General features: G+C 40.3%; 1 protein-coding gene across 31 annotated transcripts in view; it reads left to right on the forward strand.

The window, feature by feature from the left end:
• The window catches only part of CD44 (CD44 molecule (Indian blood group)), a 91,625-nt gene that overhangs the window by 27,823 nt on the left and 44,729 nt on the right, over positions 1-19,073 (forward strand). For 30 of the 31 annotated variants that reach the window (XM_003910038.4, XM_021925905.2, XM_031653419.1 and 27 more), the window contains exons 2-4: positions 9,119-9,284; positions 12,778-12,911; positions 18,936-19,004. In XM_003910038.4, coding sequence (XP_003910087.1) covers positions 9,119-9,284; positions 12,778-12,911; positions 18,936-19,004 — 369 coding nt within the window. Of the gene's footprint in view, positions 1-6,833; positions 8,107-9,118; positions 9,285-12,777; positions 12,912-18,935; positions 19,005-19,073 lie in introns of those variants that run through there. The other variant, XM_031653410.1, reaches the window with a different exon arrangement.

A 19,073-nucleotide genomic window follows, 5' to 3' on the forward strand; every position in this document is an offset into this window, starting at 1 on the left:
CCATCACATGGGCGTCAGGAGATGGGGGCGAGTGATGTGGGGGCAGAGGGAAGGCTGTCGGCCCTCTAGACTGGCAGGCCTGCGGGGCAGCAGAGGGCATAATAGCTAGAAAGACTCCCAGATGAAAACTTCTGGGCTTTGAAACCTTTGAACAAATGAAGAAGAAAATGACTTCTTCGTGTCCTATTAAGACAGTGAGTTGTGGCTTTTTTGAGAACAGCTTGCTCGGACCTCTTATGAAAGATAGATCAGTAGCAAGAGCACTAGTGTAGGAGTCAGGAATCTGCAACTATGAACCCCTGAGGGTTTTTTTTTGCTTTTTTTTGTTTGTTTGTTTTTTGACGTGCTGGAGGACCATGCTCAGCTATTCTTGATTTTACTTTCTCCTGTGTCACAAGAGAAATTGATTAGAAGCTTCCCATTGTGCCTCCTGGCTTTAAAAGTAGATAATCCAATTAGCAATAATGCTTTAAAACAACAAAACATTGTCCTTTTCCCTTCCTACTTCTGATCAGAACCAGCTCAGTAAGATTTATTAGTTGTGCAATCTGTTTTGGACATGAGCTCGGCAAATCAGAGGACAGAAATAGAATCCTGGCTTTTTAATGATAAACACTGTAAAAATAAAAAATTTGGAGAGCATACCAGTGCTTCTGACTGCGCAAGTGGTTTGTGTGTGGCTGACTCCCAGGAGCTCAATAACTTTGGGTGCAGTCCACCCAAAGAGTCATGTTCCAGCTACATCAACCTGGAGCCTTAGCTTGGTCAGTCTAGATTTTTAGGTTTGACTGCAGACATCTCCAGATGTCACAAGGACAGCCTATGTCCTTGGTGACCCAACCCTGGGCCAACCCTGAGTCCTGGAGTCCTCTCCTAAGAGCCCTGCCTAATTGTAGAGAGAGCATTCAGGCTGTAAAGGGCAGGAGGCCTGGGAGTTATGACTAGGTTTGGGCTTTCTAAATTCCCAAGGGTGTGAAGACCAACAGGTAGAATCAGAGAAAGCAGTCAACCCACTGTTGGGGAAAGCCAGTCAAGGTCAAGACTTCAGAATCTCCTCTCTGGGAGAGAGTGAAAATTCCTTTAGTGAAGTTTATTCCACTGAAGCCTAATCAGGCCTTGGTAAAGGCCCCTATCTTGTGGTCCAGAATCAAGGGATTTCTGATCTTAAAATAATATTCAATAAGCTCAAATTCTTCTGTCTAGGGCTCTCTTCATGATAACCTCTCCACACTTTATTAAAAAATCACATGAAGGGTAAGTGGGCCTCCTGTCATTTCAGTGTCTGACCTGTGCATAAGTTGGAATTTAACACTGGAAAATGATCAGTCAGATTGCCCAGTCTGAAACCCAGGTCCCACAGTGACTCGCACAAGTTACTTACATCTTCTCAATGAATCAGTTACCTCTTGTGTAAAATGGGGATAATAAAAATGCCTACCACATAAGATTGTTAGGAAAATTAAGTGAAATATTAGGTGTAAAGTTCTGAATACCTTGAACCCAGACTAGGCACTCAGTGTGCGCTCACTGTGGTTATCATGGACCACGAGCTGCAGGAATTGAGTAGTAGGAACCGGTTTTATTCTCATCTTCATGAACCGGTTTTATTCTCATCTTCATGATGAAGCAACTTCTCCTTACATATAGCTTAATCTGGAACCAAAAATCTAATTCTGTCTCATCCCTCCTGAGGAGATGACAAATAGGGATCAGGCACAACTGGGTGGCTCAAGTTAGAAAACAAATTAACTCATTTTGCAGAATCTGGAGACGTCTGGTCTGGAGAACTAACAGTGCCCTCTCTTTGGGCATAGTACAATTGTAAGTTGTCTTCGGGTGGTCTTCATATGGAACGTACTGTGTTTGCCATGTTCCCTAGGAGATTTGGCCTCAGAAATGGCCCTGTGATGGTATGTGAACATACTGTTCTGTTACTGAGATGATGGCTTGCACATTCAGACAGATAAAGCCAGTTACAAAACTAAAAGTTGGTCTCTGAAACATTTGCTTTCTGGGAAAATAGCAAATGTTCACAGAAGCAGAGTTCTGGGTTAAAGACATTTTAGGTGTCCAATAAGGAATTCTCAGCAAACACCAGCTGGTGATTCTTCAGATATGATGTGGGAAAGGAACCTGATAGGTGATCTTTTTGCACTCTATAAGACTGAAGCCTGTCGGGGGTTGGGGGCAGAAAGAGAGCATTTATTAATTCAATATTTCATTCAAAATTTGCCTACCATGGGTGGCTGTACTAGGTACTGGGGATATAATTGTGAAGAAGGGAGACACCATTTCTGTTGTCACGAAGCCCACAGGGAAGTTCCAAAATTTCAGAATGCTGGAATTTCTGGTTACTGAAGCGACCTTGGAGATAATAATTTCTTGCAATTCTTTACCTGGTTGTGTCACAGACTTTAAGAACCAATGAAAACCAGAGATGTTGCCCCACCTAAACACACACACACACACACACACACACATCCATACACACAATCTTGCATATAATCTCACAGGTCCATGGATGTGTTGAAGACCAGCTCCTGGATCCCATATTGAAAATCCCTTGCAGCCCAGCTCCAACACTAGCTACTGCATGAACCAGCCCACTCACCTCTCAGGAAAGTTTGGGAAGACGTAGATAATGGCAATGTGGGTGAAAATTACACAGTGCTCTCTTCCCAGCACATGTTGTGATTTTCTACAACTTCAGAAATAACTGGGCTGGACCAAGAAGCTATTATTCCTTGCAGGCCCTACAATCTAGGCAAAGCTTTGAAATGTGCTGGGACAATTTTATTAGAGATCTATTTTCCTTGATCTGAGGCTTAGGGGACAGTATAGATGAGATTAACGGCATTTGGGGTCAGCGATGGTTTATCCAGGAGAGAATGCACAGTACCGGTAACCAGGAGCCTGGATAGTAGGCAAGACAGCACAGAGGTTAGAACTCTGACTCTCCTGCTTGGATGACATTGGGCAAAGGACTTCACCACTTTGTTCCTCAGTTTCCTCATCTGTAAAATGGGTTTAGCAATAGTGCCTACCTCATAGCATTTTTATGAGAGTTAAATTAGCTGAAGGACATAAGGCACCTAATAAGTGTGCAATGCTCATTGGCTCTGATTATTAAGTGTCAAACACCATATCAAGTGTTTGACATACCTTATTTCATTTAATAGTCCCATAAACCCTGACAGATTAGCATTGTCATCCCATCAAGGAGGAGGTAGAGAGTCAAAGAGGTTAAGTAACTAACAACCTGTGTCACCTGAAGCGAGTGGCAGGGTCAGGAATTAAAGCAGGTTTGAGGAGGTCCTAACTAGGTTGAACTACCAACCTTCACAAAAGTTTGGCACTAGAGACTAGCTTTATAGGACAAAGAAACCTTCTTTCAGAGCTCCTTTGTCTCACTTTCCTGACAGCCCCCTAGCAGACCTCTTCCCATGTAGGTGGGGAGATAGGGTTCCTAGACACTGAGACACTGGTCTCCATGACCCCTCTGTGCTGCCCACAGCCCTGTAGTAATGAGCATTCTAAAGGCCTGGTGGCATTTCTCCCATGGGAAGTCTCCTCTCTGAATCCAAAAGTGGCCTCAAACAGTCAGTGTTTTCTGTTGAGCCCATTTATCTCTCAGAGGGAGCCACTTGGGACACTTTATTCATTACATGATACAGGAGATTTATTGGAGACCAGAGGGCTCAACGGAAAACATTCTTGATTTATTTCCAGCCGGAAAGGCTTGTTTGAGAGATGCAATCAGCCATTTAGTATTAGCCTCTTGAGTCAAAGTGGATCCTGAATCACAGAGGTCTCTGTTTCTCAGGAGAGACACACAGACATCTGAGGAGTCTTGCCTCTCTATAGTGGTTGCAGCATGGCTAGCACCATTGCCAGAGACACTGGCGCTCTGTCAAGCAATATTCTGTGGTCCATGGCTATTCACGTCTTAACTTTACCTTAACTCTACTTCATTGTGAAATTGGGCATGTTTCTTTATTTCTTCCCCTCTCTGTGTATTAGTTTCTCCATCTGGAAAATGAGGATACTAATATTACCCACTTCATAGGGATGTTTTAAGGATAAAATAAGTAAATAATTCTAAAGTGCCTAAAAGAGAGCCTGGTATATACATAATGAATGCACAATAAATATTAGCCACTGCTCTTGCTGTTGGCATTATTAATATCCTGCAGGGTAATAATTTGGGTTTGCATTTGTATCAAGGAAACCTATTGAAATGTCTTCATAAATTATCAGGGTATGAATGACACACAGCCTTGAAAATGTTGTCTCCTTTTAAGTCAAGAGGGACCTAGAGGAGAAGGATTGTGAACACTCACAGGATAGTTGACCAGAAGTGAAGTATTGACACCATTCTTGCAACTCCTAAGTGGCTAAATAGCATCAGGGTTAGGAGTTGGACTTTCTCATGAGATCAAGATAAATGTAAGCTGTGGAATTTTTACTTTGCATAGCATTTCTTCATCCAATCAGTAGCCCTTTGCAAATACCTACAATGTTTCAGGACCTGCTTAAGCCTTCACATCGAGGAAGGCTAAAGGTTGAGTTTATCTGTTTCATCCTGTCTTGGCTCATCACATGCACATACAACCACACACTCACTTGCATACACACTTATGAGTATGAGGAGAATTCAAAATGTTCATGGAAAAATGAGATTAAAGGAGAAAAGTTTAAAGATGTAAGCTTTTCTTATCACCATAAGTGCCATCACGTTCAAGATACTGTTATAAGCTATGATAGCAGCCATTTAGTCCATCCCTTAAGAACTGAGGGTCCTGGGAATTTAATCATGTCAATGCAGTCTTTCTTACATTGTTAACTAAAGAAAAATGGGTGCCCTTTAAAGATTTTTAAAGATTAAGTAACAAAAAAAAGTCAGAAAGAGTCAAATTTGGACTGTAAGGTGGATGTCTAATGGCTTCTCCTTAGGAATTCTCAAAAAATTGCCTTTGTTTGATGAGAGTAATGAGCAGAAGCATTGTCATGGTGGAGGACGACTCTCTAGTAAAGCTTTTTCATACATTTTTTTTCTTCAAAAGCTTTGGCTACCTTTCTGAAAACACTCTCATAATTACCAGATGTTATCATTCTTTGACCTTCCAGAAAGTTAACAAACAAAATGCCTTGAGCATCTCAGACAACCGCTGTCATGACCTTGGCTCTGGACTGGTCCACCTGCTTTGACTGGTACACTTTTGCTTTGACTGGACCACTTCCACCTCTTGGTAGCTATTCCTTTGATTGTGCTTTGTCTTCAGGATCACACTCGTAAGGCCATGTTTCATCTCCTGTTACAGTTCTCAAAGAAATGCTACAGGATCTTGATCCCACTTGTTTAAAATTTCCATTGAAAGCTCAGCTCTTGGCTGCAGCTGCTGATCTGGGCGCAATGGTTTTGGCAACCACTGAGTGGAAAGTTTGCTCAACTTTAAATTTTCAGTCAGATTTGTGTAAGCTGAACCAGTTGAGATGCCTATGATGTTGGCCATTGTTTCTGCTGTTAATCATTGGTCCTCTTCATTTAAGTCACAAATAAGATTAATTTTGTTCTCCCAAATTGATGTGGATGGCATATCACTGCAGGCTTCATCTTCAGCAACATCTTGTCCCTTCTTCAAACAAGTTATCTATTTGTAAGCTGCTGATTTCTTTGGGGCATTGTCCTGATGAACTTTTCATAAAGTATCAATGATTTTGCCATTCTTCCACCTAAGCTTCACCAAAAATTTTGGTGTGTGTTCTTGCTTCAATTTTAACAGAATTCGTGTTGCTCTGAGAGAGCATCTTTTCAAATATGTCTTATCCTTGTTAGTGCCTCAAACTAGTTCCTGTTCAGACATATCAAGTTAGTGAGAGTTGATTTTGGTACAAAAAAATTGAAATCCATGTATAATTTTTTTCATAACACATATTTTTCATGAACTTTTGGAAGACCCGTCATATAGACACACTCACACAATGCATGCATATATTGTCAATGAAGTTATGTTGGCTTCTGAAACTCAAGGGATTTTACTGAAACTCATGAAACTCAAAGGATTTTACTGAAAAGTCTCAGCCTTAATTGGTTCCTCTTACATTTGCATATTCTGTCTGCCAGGTGGCAAGGTAGAATTGACTGTAATAAGAAAGAAACTACCATTTAGCTCCAATTATTGTCCATGCCTCAGAGTTGATTTTTAACCTGAGAGTGACAGCAGCCACCTGGGCCAGGGGCAGACAGGTAGTTTGCCTTTCCTGGAATCAGAGGCTCCCCTATTAGCCTTATCTTCAAGAAGCTGATAGGAATGCTTTGTTTTCCTTTTGTCTACTGGAGAAGGAGAGGTCCCGGAAGGTCTGTCATGCAGATTGACAGTTTCCCTTTGTAAGACTGGCCAACTGAGGCCAAAGTTGAAAATGTCAGTAAAAACAAATAGTATTGCAAAAGGGCCTTATGCATTTCCTTCTCTATCCTTTCATTGCCCCATCAGCCAAGTGTTGCATGAGTGGCTTAAGAGAACACCACTAGGCTTGAAAAAGAGTGAACTGCAAAAACACATTTTCTCCATTTCACCTAGTTGGTATTTTCCCCCCATGTGCCAATGACGCAAACAAAAGAAAATAAAAATAATAGACATTGGCTTATGTATTTTCAAGTTCCATTTCTTGTTTCTTCTTTTACTATTTTCAGAATCAAGGAAGATATTATAGAATTTTAACAGTTTTCTTATCTCATTTTCATGTGTTAGACATTGTTTCCTAGTGGTTGAGACCTGCTTCCTGCTCAGGAAAGAGAAAGCAGTGGTTGCCCATACAATTCAATAATAATGACTCTATCTTTGTCATTATTTAACGATTGTTTAGGTGTGCCCATAAATAATACATACATACACAAAACTCACCTTTCAGGGTTCTGGTGAAGATGATACAACACAGAATCTCAAAGGTACTGGGTACCCAGGGACACTGCAGTAATAGGTCCCTTCTCCCATTGCTGTCAGCTCAGAAATACAGAACAGAGCAACTGGGATTCAGGAAGGAGACTACAGGCTCTAGATAGAAGTAATCACTCACTTCCTTGGGCAACTCACTTCCCTGAGCCTCAACTTTCTTGTTGGTAAATAAGTGGAATCTTCCTACCCACCTCTAGACCTGTGTAAGAAAGGGATGGAGCTGGTTAATCCCAGTTCTGTCTGATTCCAGACTGGGTTCTTAACTAACAACAAGGAGTGGTGCCTGGCCAGGCACCTGGGTCATTGTCCCAAGATGATGTCAACATGTCTCCTTAGAGAAGGACTATCATTGAGGCCTAAGGAAGTGTTCAGGAGGAATCAAGCTTCACCAGGAGAGTTTCAGTGTCTTAACCCTTTGCATGCAGTTTCCTTAAGTATAAACTGGGGATCATATAGTCCCAGGAGTTTTCAATTACAGCCTTTGAAGTCTTTTGAGATTGTTACACAGGATCAAGTAGAATAGGATGATTTCTAGCTCTCTATTGGAATTTCAGATTAATGTCTACAAAATTCACTAAAGTCCTTGTATTGAATAATTCTTTACCCAATTGATAGCAGTTAGGCTTCATTTTCAATGCCATTAACTCTGAGAGCAAACGACAGGCTTTGAGTCTGCCAAAATATTAAAAGTGTATTTCTGAGGAAATTTCAATGAGTCATTCGTTTATATAACAAATACTTGTTGAGTGTCTATTTTCTATTGGGTACTGTTGTAGGGGTTAGAGATAACAGCTGCAAGCAAGTAAAAGGCCCTTGCTTTCTCAGAGCTTTCATTCCAGGAAGGAGAGAAAGAGAGTAACCACACACAACAATAGATGACCATGCTGTTGTGAAGACACAAAAGCCAAATGAGTTGAGGGAGAGACTGGGGGTTAGATGAGGGTGTTTAGGGAAGCACTCTAAAGTGAGGTGATGTGGAGTTAAAATTCTGAATGACAAAATAATGAACCACCTATGTGACCATTTGAGGATGGAACATTCCAGACAGAGAAGACGGCAGATATAAATGTTCTAGGATACGAAGGAACTCAGAGTGTCTGAGAGAACTGAAGAGAAGATTTGTGTTTAGAGCAGAGCAAGCTACTTTGAGGTTAGAGAGGGAGCCAGGAGCCAGATTATGTTGGTTTTAGCCATAATAAGAACATATATACTGGGTGTGAACATAAACTGTCGGAGGTTGTAAGCCAGGGAGAGAGATCACTTGATTGTGGAAAAATGCTCATAAGATTAAGTGGAAAATTGACTCTCAAATCTAGAACTGTATATACAGTACCATTTCAATTATGCAAGCATATGTGTATGTATATGTGTGTATGTGTATATAGATACATACTTTATGTATATATGCATAAAGTACGTGTGTGCGTGTGTGCACGTGTGAATGTGTGTATTCAGTAAACAAACTGGAAGAAGATAAAGAAAAGTGTTTGCTGTACTTTTTGTAGTGGTGGATTTATTTTCCTTCATTGCTTTCCTGTGTTTTGTAAGTTTTCCGTAAGTTTATATGACATCAGTAATCAAAATTAAATCATTTGCTTTTTAAAAACTTTGTTGCAGAGCAATCAACGGAGAGAATGTAAGAGTGACACTATTTTACTGTGTCTTACCTCAGATTTGAGCTTAATATCATGGTGCTTTGGAATGCTGGAGTGAATTTTGAAGGCTCTGGCTAGCAGAGAAGTTTATTTGGCTTTGGCTTTTGGTTTGTTCTTTTTTTTTTTTTTTTTGAGATGGAGTCTCGCTCTATCACCCAGGCTGGAGCGTAGTGGCATGATCTCAGCTCACTGTAACCTCTGCCTCCTGGGTTCAAGTGATTCTCCTGCCTCAGCCTCCTGAGTAACTGGGATTATAGGTGTGTGCCACCACACCCAGCTAAATTTTGTATTTTTCGGAGAGACGGGGTTTCGCCATGTTGACTAAGCTGGTCTCAAACTCCTGTCTTCAGATGATCCACCTCCCTCGGCCTCCCAAAGTGTTGGTATTACAGGCGTGAGCCACTGCACCCGGCCTTATTTGGCTTTTTAAGGAGTCTGTCCTAAAGTGAACTTCTTACTGTCTCCAAATTATGCAAAAGAATCTAACATTTCTATTTCTTCTCATAGATTTGAATATAACCTGCCGCTTTGCGGGTGTATTCCACGTGGAGAAAAATGGTCGCTACAGCATCTCTCGGACGGAGGCTGCTGACCTCTGCAAGGCTTTCAATAGCACCTTGCCCACAATGGCCCAGATGGAGAAAGCTCTGAGCATCGGATTTGAGACCTGCAGGTAACATACCAGCACCCGACCACTGGCGAAAGCTGGCGGCCTGGGACCAGGGAGCTAGGCTTAGAACTGGAAGGCTCCTCTCCCACAGCTGAATGGACTATTGCCTAAAGAGTCAACCCCACCTATTAATTTGGCCAAGTCAATTTGGAACCTGTATGACAACTGGAGTTTAAAGTCAGCTAAAGACACCTTTGTGAATCATAGAGCGGGAACCCAGAGGAAGCCATTAGAGCTCTCCTGGCTTTGAAGAAGCTGCAATATCATTGTCAGAACCACAAGGAAACATAAACCAAATAACAGTGTTTAAAATAAATATGTGGCTGGTAGAGTCTTGGCCCTGCAGACTTGGCTCAAAGCAGACTTTTCAAATTACTCTACCTTGCTCTCTCTTCAAAAAAAATTTTGTTGGTTTCTCTTCTATGTTTCTCTGGTTTGAAAAAGTAAATAAAAAGGCATGAAAGCTATTAAGCTATATTATATCAAGTTATATTATTATTGGGAGCCCTGAGAGGGCTCCTACCAGGTATTCTAGAGCTCCATAGAGCCTTCCTCAAACTATGGCTCCAAGCAAGATAATCACAACAAGCAAGGACTTTATTTTTTGAATTTCCAATGGTCTTGTGTTAAGCAGTGCACAAGAAGAGCAAGCCATGATGGCAATCACAGTGAATTGTTTTGGTTCGGTTTGTTTTCTTTAGAAGAGGACTGAGTAACCTCTACAACTGCTCTAAGCTTCTACCCCAGCCTGCAGGTGTGCTTTTGCAGTGTCTTTAGGTGATACGATTTCCCTTTCTCTGCAACACACACTCACATGCACACAGACTGCTTTTGAAAAGTCAAGCTTCAGAACTCTTTATGGAAACCATGAAGTTTAAGTTAAGTGCTTCTATCCTCCCACACTGATTATAGTCATGCACCCACATTATAAGTGATGGCTGAGACTCTTGCTGAAAGGGAAAAGGAAAATCTTTTGCCTAAAATTGCCCTGTCTGATATGGTAGCCACTAGCCACATGTGGTGACTTACACTTAAATTAATTAAAATACTAAAATTAAAACTTTAGTTCTTCACTAGCACTAATGACATTTTAAGGGCTCGGTTAGCCACCAATGGCCAGTGGCTACTGTACTGGATGACCCAGGTTAGAGAACATTTCCATCGTTGTAGAAAGTTCTATTGGGCAGCACCACTCTAAAATAAAGAGCAGATGTACATAGACATCTGTATGTGTTCAGAGCTAGGTCTGGGAGAATATGAAAGGAGCAGAGAGAGGGAGAAGCTCTGGTGGCTACTGAACTTATCCTGTAGGATGCAATAAGGAAAGGCCAGTTAGCAAATCCATTATTCTATTCCCAAGGCTAATTGTTTAATTATGGCCCTGACTAGGCCACTGGCCTAAAAAAGTGAATTTGGTAAGCTGAACTTCGATTGTGAAATACAAACAAGGCATACTTGCAAAATATAGAAATGCTCCCATATGCTGAGGACCAGGGGAGTTCTTACAACTGCCACTGGCCAATCATCAAGCACTTAGATGCTGGGAGCCCTACTGCCCACCTGGCCAAACCCTCACTTAATTCTCAAACTGCACTGTTGATCAATATTATCACCTCATTTTATGGATGAAGCAACTGAGGCTTAGAGAAGTTACACACACAGTCTGCCCAAAGAGGAGTTGGGATTCTGGTTCTGCTTAGCCTGAGCCCAGGACAGGATTTTAATGACCAAGCCCTCCTCAGGGGCTTAAAAGGGGAGGAAAGTATGCTGTCTGGATTTGCTAAATATTCTTTCCTCCTTGTGAACAGTCACTTACTCGTGCCACATACACACATACAAACTTTAATATCCCCAATTTACAGTTAGCATGACACATAAAACCGGCAGGCAACATGAGGTGGCAAAAACTCAGTATTAGCTTACAAAGAGATTGCAATAGATTCTAGAATGTCGTTGTTATCCATACTTGATGACATGATGTGATGGGGGTGAGTTGGCAGGTAGGTTCACCAAGAAGTATTATTTAGAAAAAGAAAAACTGTGCCAAAGAAATCTATCATTTCACCCATAACTGGTATTAAGGATTGCAAAACTTATTTCCATAATTTCACTCCAGTAGCTATGAATCAGCGTTCTGCCATAGGACAGATGGCAGAGTCTCATGGGTTAGGAAAAAACCTTAGCAGCTACTCTCTTTTGTCTACCCCACCCTGATTGGTAGCAACTCTTAGATATATGAAAACTCATTTTGATTTAATTGTGCCTGTATCCCCTGCCAAGCTAAAGAGGCTTTGGGGAAACCAGTTTGTCTGTTTAGATGAGAAATTAGTCATGCGAGCTACAATTGCCACATAGATAGGAGTTCTGTGTGCTTGGGAACTGCAGACTCAGAGACATTTCCATGGGTCTTGCAGGGTGATACACTCCATGCTGTTGCCCCTGGCAGGAAAGATGAAAAGCAACAATGTGCATTTTAGCCAGAATTGAATTTTGAAAAACCTGCTGGATTTAGCTTCCTCCTCTCTGCCCTCCTGCTGCACCACAGCTTCTCTTGCACATGGCATTTTCTCAGCCCACATCTCATTTTTTTGAGGCATTTTATATTCAGAAAAATTTGTGTTTTTAGCACAATTAAAAAGTAAGCAACTTTTTAGCCATCAGGATGCTGCTAGAAGAGGCTGGGCTGTGTATGTTGTATCTGAAAGGGCCTCCAGCTGTAACACACTCTCAGAGATAGCTTGGCGGAGAGAGAGGGGCTATGCGTTTCTCTGGCTGTACTGCTTCTGGAAAGTTCCTGAGCTACATGAGCCATTGCTATCTGCTTACTTAATTGCTATGACTCCTATTGTAATGATGGTTAATTTATTCCCACTGGCAATAGAATTATGCCTGCAATGCTCAGGAGGCCATGTGCTGTGCTGTGTACTTGGCATATGAACAAGGCTTTGTGTTTAGGATAATGGAGTATGGAGTAAGGGGACTCGCAAGAAAAGTTGTGGCTGAGAAAGAAGCAGGGGAATGGGACATGAGACAGGTCTGAAATATGTGCACTGAAATGAAGAAGCACTCCTTCCTATCTATGGAAGCTGGCCATTTTGTGTATTTTCTGGAAAACATGAAAGTAATCCAGAGCCAGGATGAATTTCACATCAAAACTTCTCTCTTCTGTGACTCACGCTTCCTTCTGTTTGTTCAGATAGACTCAACACTGCTGAACACAAATTTTATTTGAAACTAATTATTCCTTTCATGATTTTTTTTAAAGCTCTTTATAGGTCTCTAAATAAAATCACTTTGTTTCTATTAGTCTTGTTGATCTCTTTCCCTCTCTATGCTGTTATTTTTGGATTTCACATAACTCAGTTGTTGAAACCTCCGATACCCCTAGAGGTGAATTGAGTGAAGAGTTGCACGGCATTAAATGTCATTCAATGGGATATTATGAAATTCCCATCTTAACCTTTTAGGTCAATATCCTCTTGTTTTTCTCTTACAGGTACGGGTTCATAGAAGGGCACGTGGTGATTCCCCGGATTCAGCCCAACTCCATCTGCGCAGCAAACCACACAGGGGTGTACATCCTCACGTCCAACACCTCCCAGTATGACACATACTGCTTCAATGCTTCAGGTTGGTTCTCGGGGGGGTGTCTGTTGGCATGAGAGGCTTTGGGAGCCTGGTCTTTGGAGCTCAGCTCAAGTGGGGATTCTCATAGCCTCCATTTACATAACAAATGCTCACTCAATATCTGTACAGCAGAGTCAACACTCCTGTCTCCATGGAACTTACATGCTAAACTGGGGAGGCAAACAATAAACAAATAAATATTAAATACCCTTCAGGGGTGTCCAGTCTTTTGACTTCCCTGGGCCGCACTGGGAGAAGAATTGTCTTGGGCCCCACATAAATTACACTAAAACTAACAGTAGCTGATAAGCTAAAAAACAAACAAAAATCACACACACAAAAATCTCGTAATGTTTTAAGAAAGTTTACGGATTTGTGTTGGACCACATTCAAAGTCATCCTGGAATACCCGTGGCCTGTGAGCCGCTGGTTGGACAAGCTTGCCATGTATGAAGTCAGAAAGTGATACAAGTGTTGTAAAAAAGAGAGCAGAGTACAAGGCTAACTAGTGTCAGGGATGCTTTTATTTTCTGAGAAGGTGGTCAGGAAAAGTGCCCCCTGGCCTGTTGTGAGAATATCAGTGCTCAGAGGGGAGAATGCCGAGGAACAACATCAGAGAGCTAAGCAAGGGCCCGCTAACAGGGGGTGATTCATTCTCAGTGTGATGGGAAGTCATTACAGGTTTTGAATAAGGGAGTGACATGAATCTAATGATAGCTTTGGGGTGTAAGTCAAATGTCTTAGCTGAGAGCTATTTATTATATGAGAGGGCTGGAAAAAATTCTTGGAGAGTATATGGTATGCCTTTGACCTTCTTAAATATCCCTTACCCAACAGTTGAGAGAACCAGAGGAGAAGAAGGCTAAGTTAAGATGTAGATGTTACGACACAGGCCAGCCTTTCTCTATGTCTTTGTGACTTTCTCCCAACCATTAACCTAGAAACTCAGGCTTATGAGCCTTATTCAAGTCCTAGCAAAATTAAATAGTTCTATGCATCATGAATTTTCAGAATTTTTTGAGAAGAATCAAAATTATAAATGTCAAATATCTGGATGCCACCTGTCAAAAGTCTTACCTCTTAAACTGGGTCTTCTGTTCCCATGGAAAGTTTGAAGTTGTGTGAAGGGAAAGATGAAGCCTTGAGGTAAACTTGGTATATCTTGTTGGAGTGTCAGTTTTCCTCAAAGATGGGAAGGAGATGTTAAATTAGCTGGAAAGGGACTTAAGGCATTAACAGCCTGAGACAAACACATATAAATATATGTATAAAATCAAGATATCACAGATATATATATACCATATATATCACGTATACCATATATATACCATATAGATCACATATACCATATATATACCATATATATTTATGGTAGTAAAATATAAAAATCTGCATGGATTTTTAAGCTATAAAAAGAACATCAACTTAATTATGAGATCTTCTACCTACTAATAAAAAAAAACAAAAATTAAAATTAATTGTGAAATGACATCAGTGGCTTTAATCTACACCACCCACCCTTTGTTGTGTGAACAGTAGGTATCAGAGTGGAAATTCAGAGAAGAAATCTAGAGTTTAGGACAAAGTATCAGGGCTGGCTAGTTGAAATGGAGTGTGTGAAGCCAGTAGATTTTGACAAAAATTTACAGGTCATTAAACCTATGGAGAGACACACAAAACAGGAACAGAAAACTGTATAATGTTTACTCCTCCCTGTTATATGAGTGAAGAACACAAACGGAGTTTGATAAAGGGAAGGGAGTCCAATTAACGCTAAATAGTACACGACTCATACATACTAAGTTCCCATACCCATGTCTAGCATGTCACTCTAATGATATTATAATGAGAAAACCACATATAAAAAAGCAAGAAATAGACATAGAGCAACATGTGGTCTAGCTAGCTCCATCTCGGTGCAACAGGTCAGAGGGAGATGTTGGGAAAAGTTTGTGCTTTAGACGAAGAGGTTGGCTCAGTGGGAAAGGGCTGGCCTGAAGTTGTACACTCCTGAGTCTCTGGGCACTGCTTATTGCATCTCCCATTGAGTCTTACTGAATGAATGCATGCAATAAATTATGTAGTTGCATACCCACATTGTCTTACCTGTTTTGCAAGTTGGTTTCACTTGCCAAAAGGAACCTCAACTCAAATAGGTAGAAGCTCACACTGTTTTATTGCCTGGCATCGAAGCCATCTAAGCAGGCTGCTACTGAGACTTGTTTCTATCCTTAATTTTGTTCATGAGGTTGGGTCCATCCCTGGAGTTGGGAGCAAGAGCATTGATTAATTTTCTTCTCCTTGGAGGGTTAGTTCAGTTGAAAAGTTTGAGAAGTACAGGGGGTATGTTCCTTACTAAAATGGATGAATTAAATAATAAAGCTAGAAGTACTGTTTTTCCTTTTGTCTATTTTCCAAATTGACTCAATATTGATAGCTACTTTTGTAAGTTTTTATTTAAGTTTAAAGGGAATATATATTGATCACCTCTATGTGCTCAGTACTGCACTAGGCACGGATGGGGTAAGAAGGAACTGGAGGCTACATTTCTTGTCTTACAGGAGTTAACAATCTTGTTGAAGCCATGAGACAAAAAAAAATAAAGAAACTGGAGAAGAGGATAAATGTGTTTAAGGATACATAAATTCTAAATGTCTTGAATTAGAGTCAGATGATAGGGGTATTAAGTGAGCTAAAGATTTTGATAAACTGCTGTATGCAAAGGATTTCATTGCAAGGATCCCTGAATCTAATTTAGCCTGAAAGCTGCTAGTAGGTGGTCCTGTCCCAGTGCTGTGATCCCCCCATAAAACAGCTATAGGGACAAAAGTCAGCTTGATCTTAGTAGATAGCTTCCATAAGCTTAAAGTTTTAGCAATATTTTTAGAAAACATGGCCTGTGGCTAACAAATGAAAATAAGGCAGAACTTGAAAAGACCTTTGTGGTTTTTTTCCCCTCATTCTCAGTGGCTGAGGACCAATGTGAGCCTGGTGACTTCTGTGTGAACACAGAACTGACTTGAATTGATTCATTTAAGCTTGCTTTCAGTCAAGTGCCTCATTTTATTCTGAAGGTAGAATTAAAGGGAAGATTCTACATGTATTTGTTTATTCATTTCCTCCTTTATTCAACAACTATTTGAGAATATTTCTGAGATAACTAAAATGTATCCAGCATTGAAGAGGGTGCTTTTCTATCTGGAGATTAGTGGCTAGACTGAATAATTAATGTTTCTCTTGGTTATTTTGGTGTGTTGAAGCCAAGGTTTATGAGAATACCCACCTCAGAGAATTTCTAACAAGTCCTCAGATTCAGGAATACCTCACCAGGTCTAGCTTTCCAAGCAGTACAGAGCTCATTAAATGGAAAGAAAGGCTATCTAATGAGGCCCTGGAATCCGACATGAGAGCATGAGTGTGTTAATTGCACATTTGGGTCACCATCCACTAAGCGTATTTGCCAGATTTGATGTTCTTTATAAAAGTTAAGGTGAATTGGAGCATGAAGGGGGTCCATGTGAACAAATGCTCTAACAATTTACAAAACTGTCTTAGGGTTTTTGACATCATGCTCCATTCTATTACAACTTGCTGCCTGGAAATTCCCAGTGTACTGTTACTTGCAGTTATATTTGAAGTTGGGGGAGGTTGCTGCATCCCTGGCGTTAAGAAGCCATAATCCAAAGCCTGGTTCCAGGTATGCACAACATACAAATATCAGAAACATCTCATAGGTTGGGTCAGTTTCTGCTGATATTTCCATGAGAAACAAGATAGATACTCCACCAAATCTCCCAGGTTGGTTATATGCCCTTATTTTCAAGTGCAATAATTTTGGAAAATATTTTTGAAAACTGTAAAAAGCTAAATTAGTATTAATTATTACTGTCCCCGATGACCTTGTGAATTTCTCACAAGCAGGGACAGAAGCATGCTCATCTTCTTTTCTCCTTTTATATGGTCTGGCATATAAGTGTTGAGTAGATGCTTAAAAGTAATAAATGAAGAGTTATAGATGTAACTTCCTTTAATTATTTCTTATGGCATTATCATTTAGGGATAATCTAAATGCTTGACCTGTACATATTTGGAGACCCATTTTGGGGGGTTAACATCTTAGGTGCGTTTACTGGAAGAATAGACCCTTGGGAAATTATATTGGTACTTTTTTCTTTTTTCATCTATTTAACACATTTTTATTGCATGTTTATCTGTCCCCATCACACATAAACGTTCTGGCCAAGACAGATAAAGTTATTACTCATCTGTGGAACTTATATATTTCTAGGGAGGGAGGCAGGTAGCAGGAAGCAGTGATTGAGAGATGTGCCATTAACAGCCATCAAGTAAGATGAACAAGATAAGTTTATATAGTGGTAAACATGAAGAAGAAATGAGAGCAAGATGCTATGTGATGGTGACAGGTGTGGGGGAGTGATGAAGCAGTTTAGATTGGATGGTAAGGAATGGCCTCGCCAAGGAGGTGATATTTCTTTTTTAAAAAATCTGAGAAATCTTTTAGAACAGCTTTGCAAGAATGGCTTTTCCTAAAACTTTGTTTTTTCCAATCGAATGTATAAAACTGACAGTTAGTTTCACTATGAGGCCAAAGAAATGGGCAGGTTAAGGTTATCCTCTTTTATCTGTGGGAAAAGATGCTCGCATGTATAGGAAGCAAACAAAACCTGTTTTGTTCAACTTGTGTTTCTATTCACTTTTATGCGCACGCAAAAATTATAGCAGGACACTTAAAATACTTGTGATAGCAGTCTGTCTGCCTGCCTCTCTTCCTCCCTCCCTCTCTCTATCCATCTATCCGTCTCCACCCATCCATCTCCTTCTTCCTCTTTGCCAGGAGCAATTCTGGGAGAAACTAACCTAACAAATAAATTTCCATTTTACATTTACATATGCACACACACAGTACAAAAACTGTAATGCACAAATGGACTTAACCTTTCTACAGCAGCAAAACCAGTTTAAAGCTCTCTGAGGCTTTAGAACTCAATTCAAGGTCTAGTCACAGAATAAAGCACTTTGGCATGAATGGAAGGTTGCTTCAGCTACTCTGCAGTCTGCTTTTAAGACACAAGGAATGAAATGCAGGGTGGAAGTTTCAGGGCCTGTTGTCAGGGGGCTTGAGACAGTGCTGCTCAGAGGGCTACCAGTAACATCTGTGGATGATCAGTCAGGTCCAAGATTCAGGCAGAAATCTTTATTCCTAAAGAAAGGGATGAAAGAGCAGAGGATAAATGGAGAACAAGAGGAAAAAATCCAGAAATACCAATAATGAGGTATGCCAAAACAGTAACCTTGAAAAATATTGTGGGCACCTAGGCCAAAGGTGGTCAACCTCAGAAGCAACATGCTGAGAAGCTGTCTATACAGAGTAAGCACTTCAAAAGATCAGCTAAATTAATAAATACATTACTACATTAATGAAAGACTAGAGATTCATTTGGTTTTTAATATTTCAACTGAGTAAATTCTTTGTTATGATTATGTTATTTTAACCTTCAGATTGTCAGGCTGTTCATGTTGATAAACATTTGATTGTGTGTCTGTCATGTTTTCTCATCATTTCTGTGGATTGCCCAGATTATAAATGATTTTCTCATGATAGTTCATACTTTACTTTTAAATTTTTTACAATGTTCCTGCATTACCTTTATAATCACAAACTTAAAAAATCCTCCCTAATGTGTTTGCATTAGAGAAGGAGCCATGTCTATCTCAGGCTTCCACAGTGCCTGATATAGAATGTACATTTATTAATGAATGAATCCATGGGGGTGGGGAAATTTCTGGAAATTTCATAAGTTCCAGAAATTTATGAAATCAAGTAAAAATGGAAAACGCATCACAGAAGACAGAGAAATTCCTAGCCAACTTACGGAGTTTTGGAAAAAGAAAATTATTTGGGACAAGTTATAATAAAACTCCATCCTAACTGACTAATAAAAATGAGAATAGATTTTCCTCATATTTTTAAAGTGTTCTCATCCTTTTTTTTTTCCTACCCCATAGCTCCACCTAAAGAAGATTGTACATCAGTCACAGACCTGCCCAATGCCTTTGATGGACCAATTACCATAAGTATGTCTCTCTTCTAATTTTAATTGAATTTTCCTATTTTGGGGAAGGGGCTCAGGTGGGTTCTCTATG

This window comes from Papio anubis, chromosome 12, assembly GCF_008728515.1.
Source record: "Papio anubis isolate 15944 chromosome 12, Panubis1.0, whole genome shotgun sequence".
Taxonomy (NCBI): domain Eukaryota; kingdom Metazoa; phylum Chordata; class Mammalia; order Primates; family Cercopithecidae; genus Papio; species Papio anubis.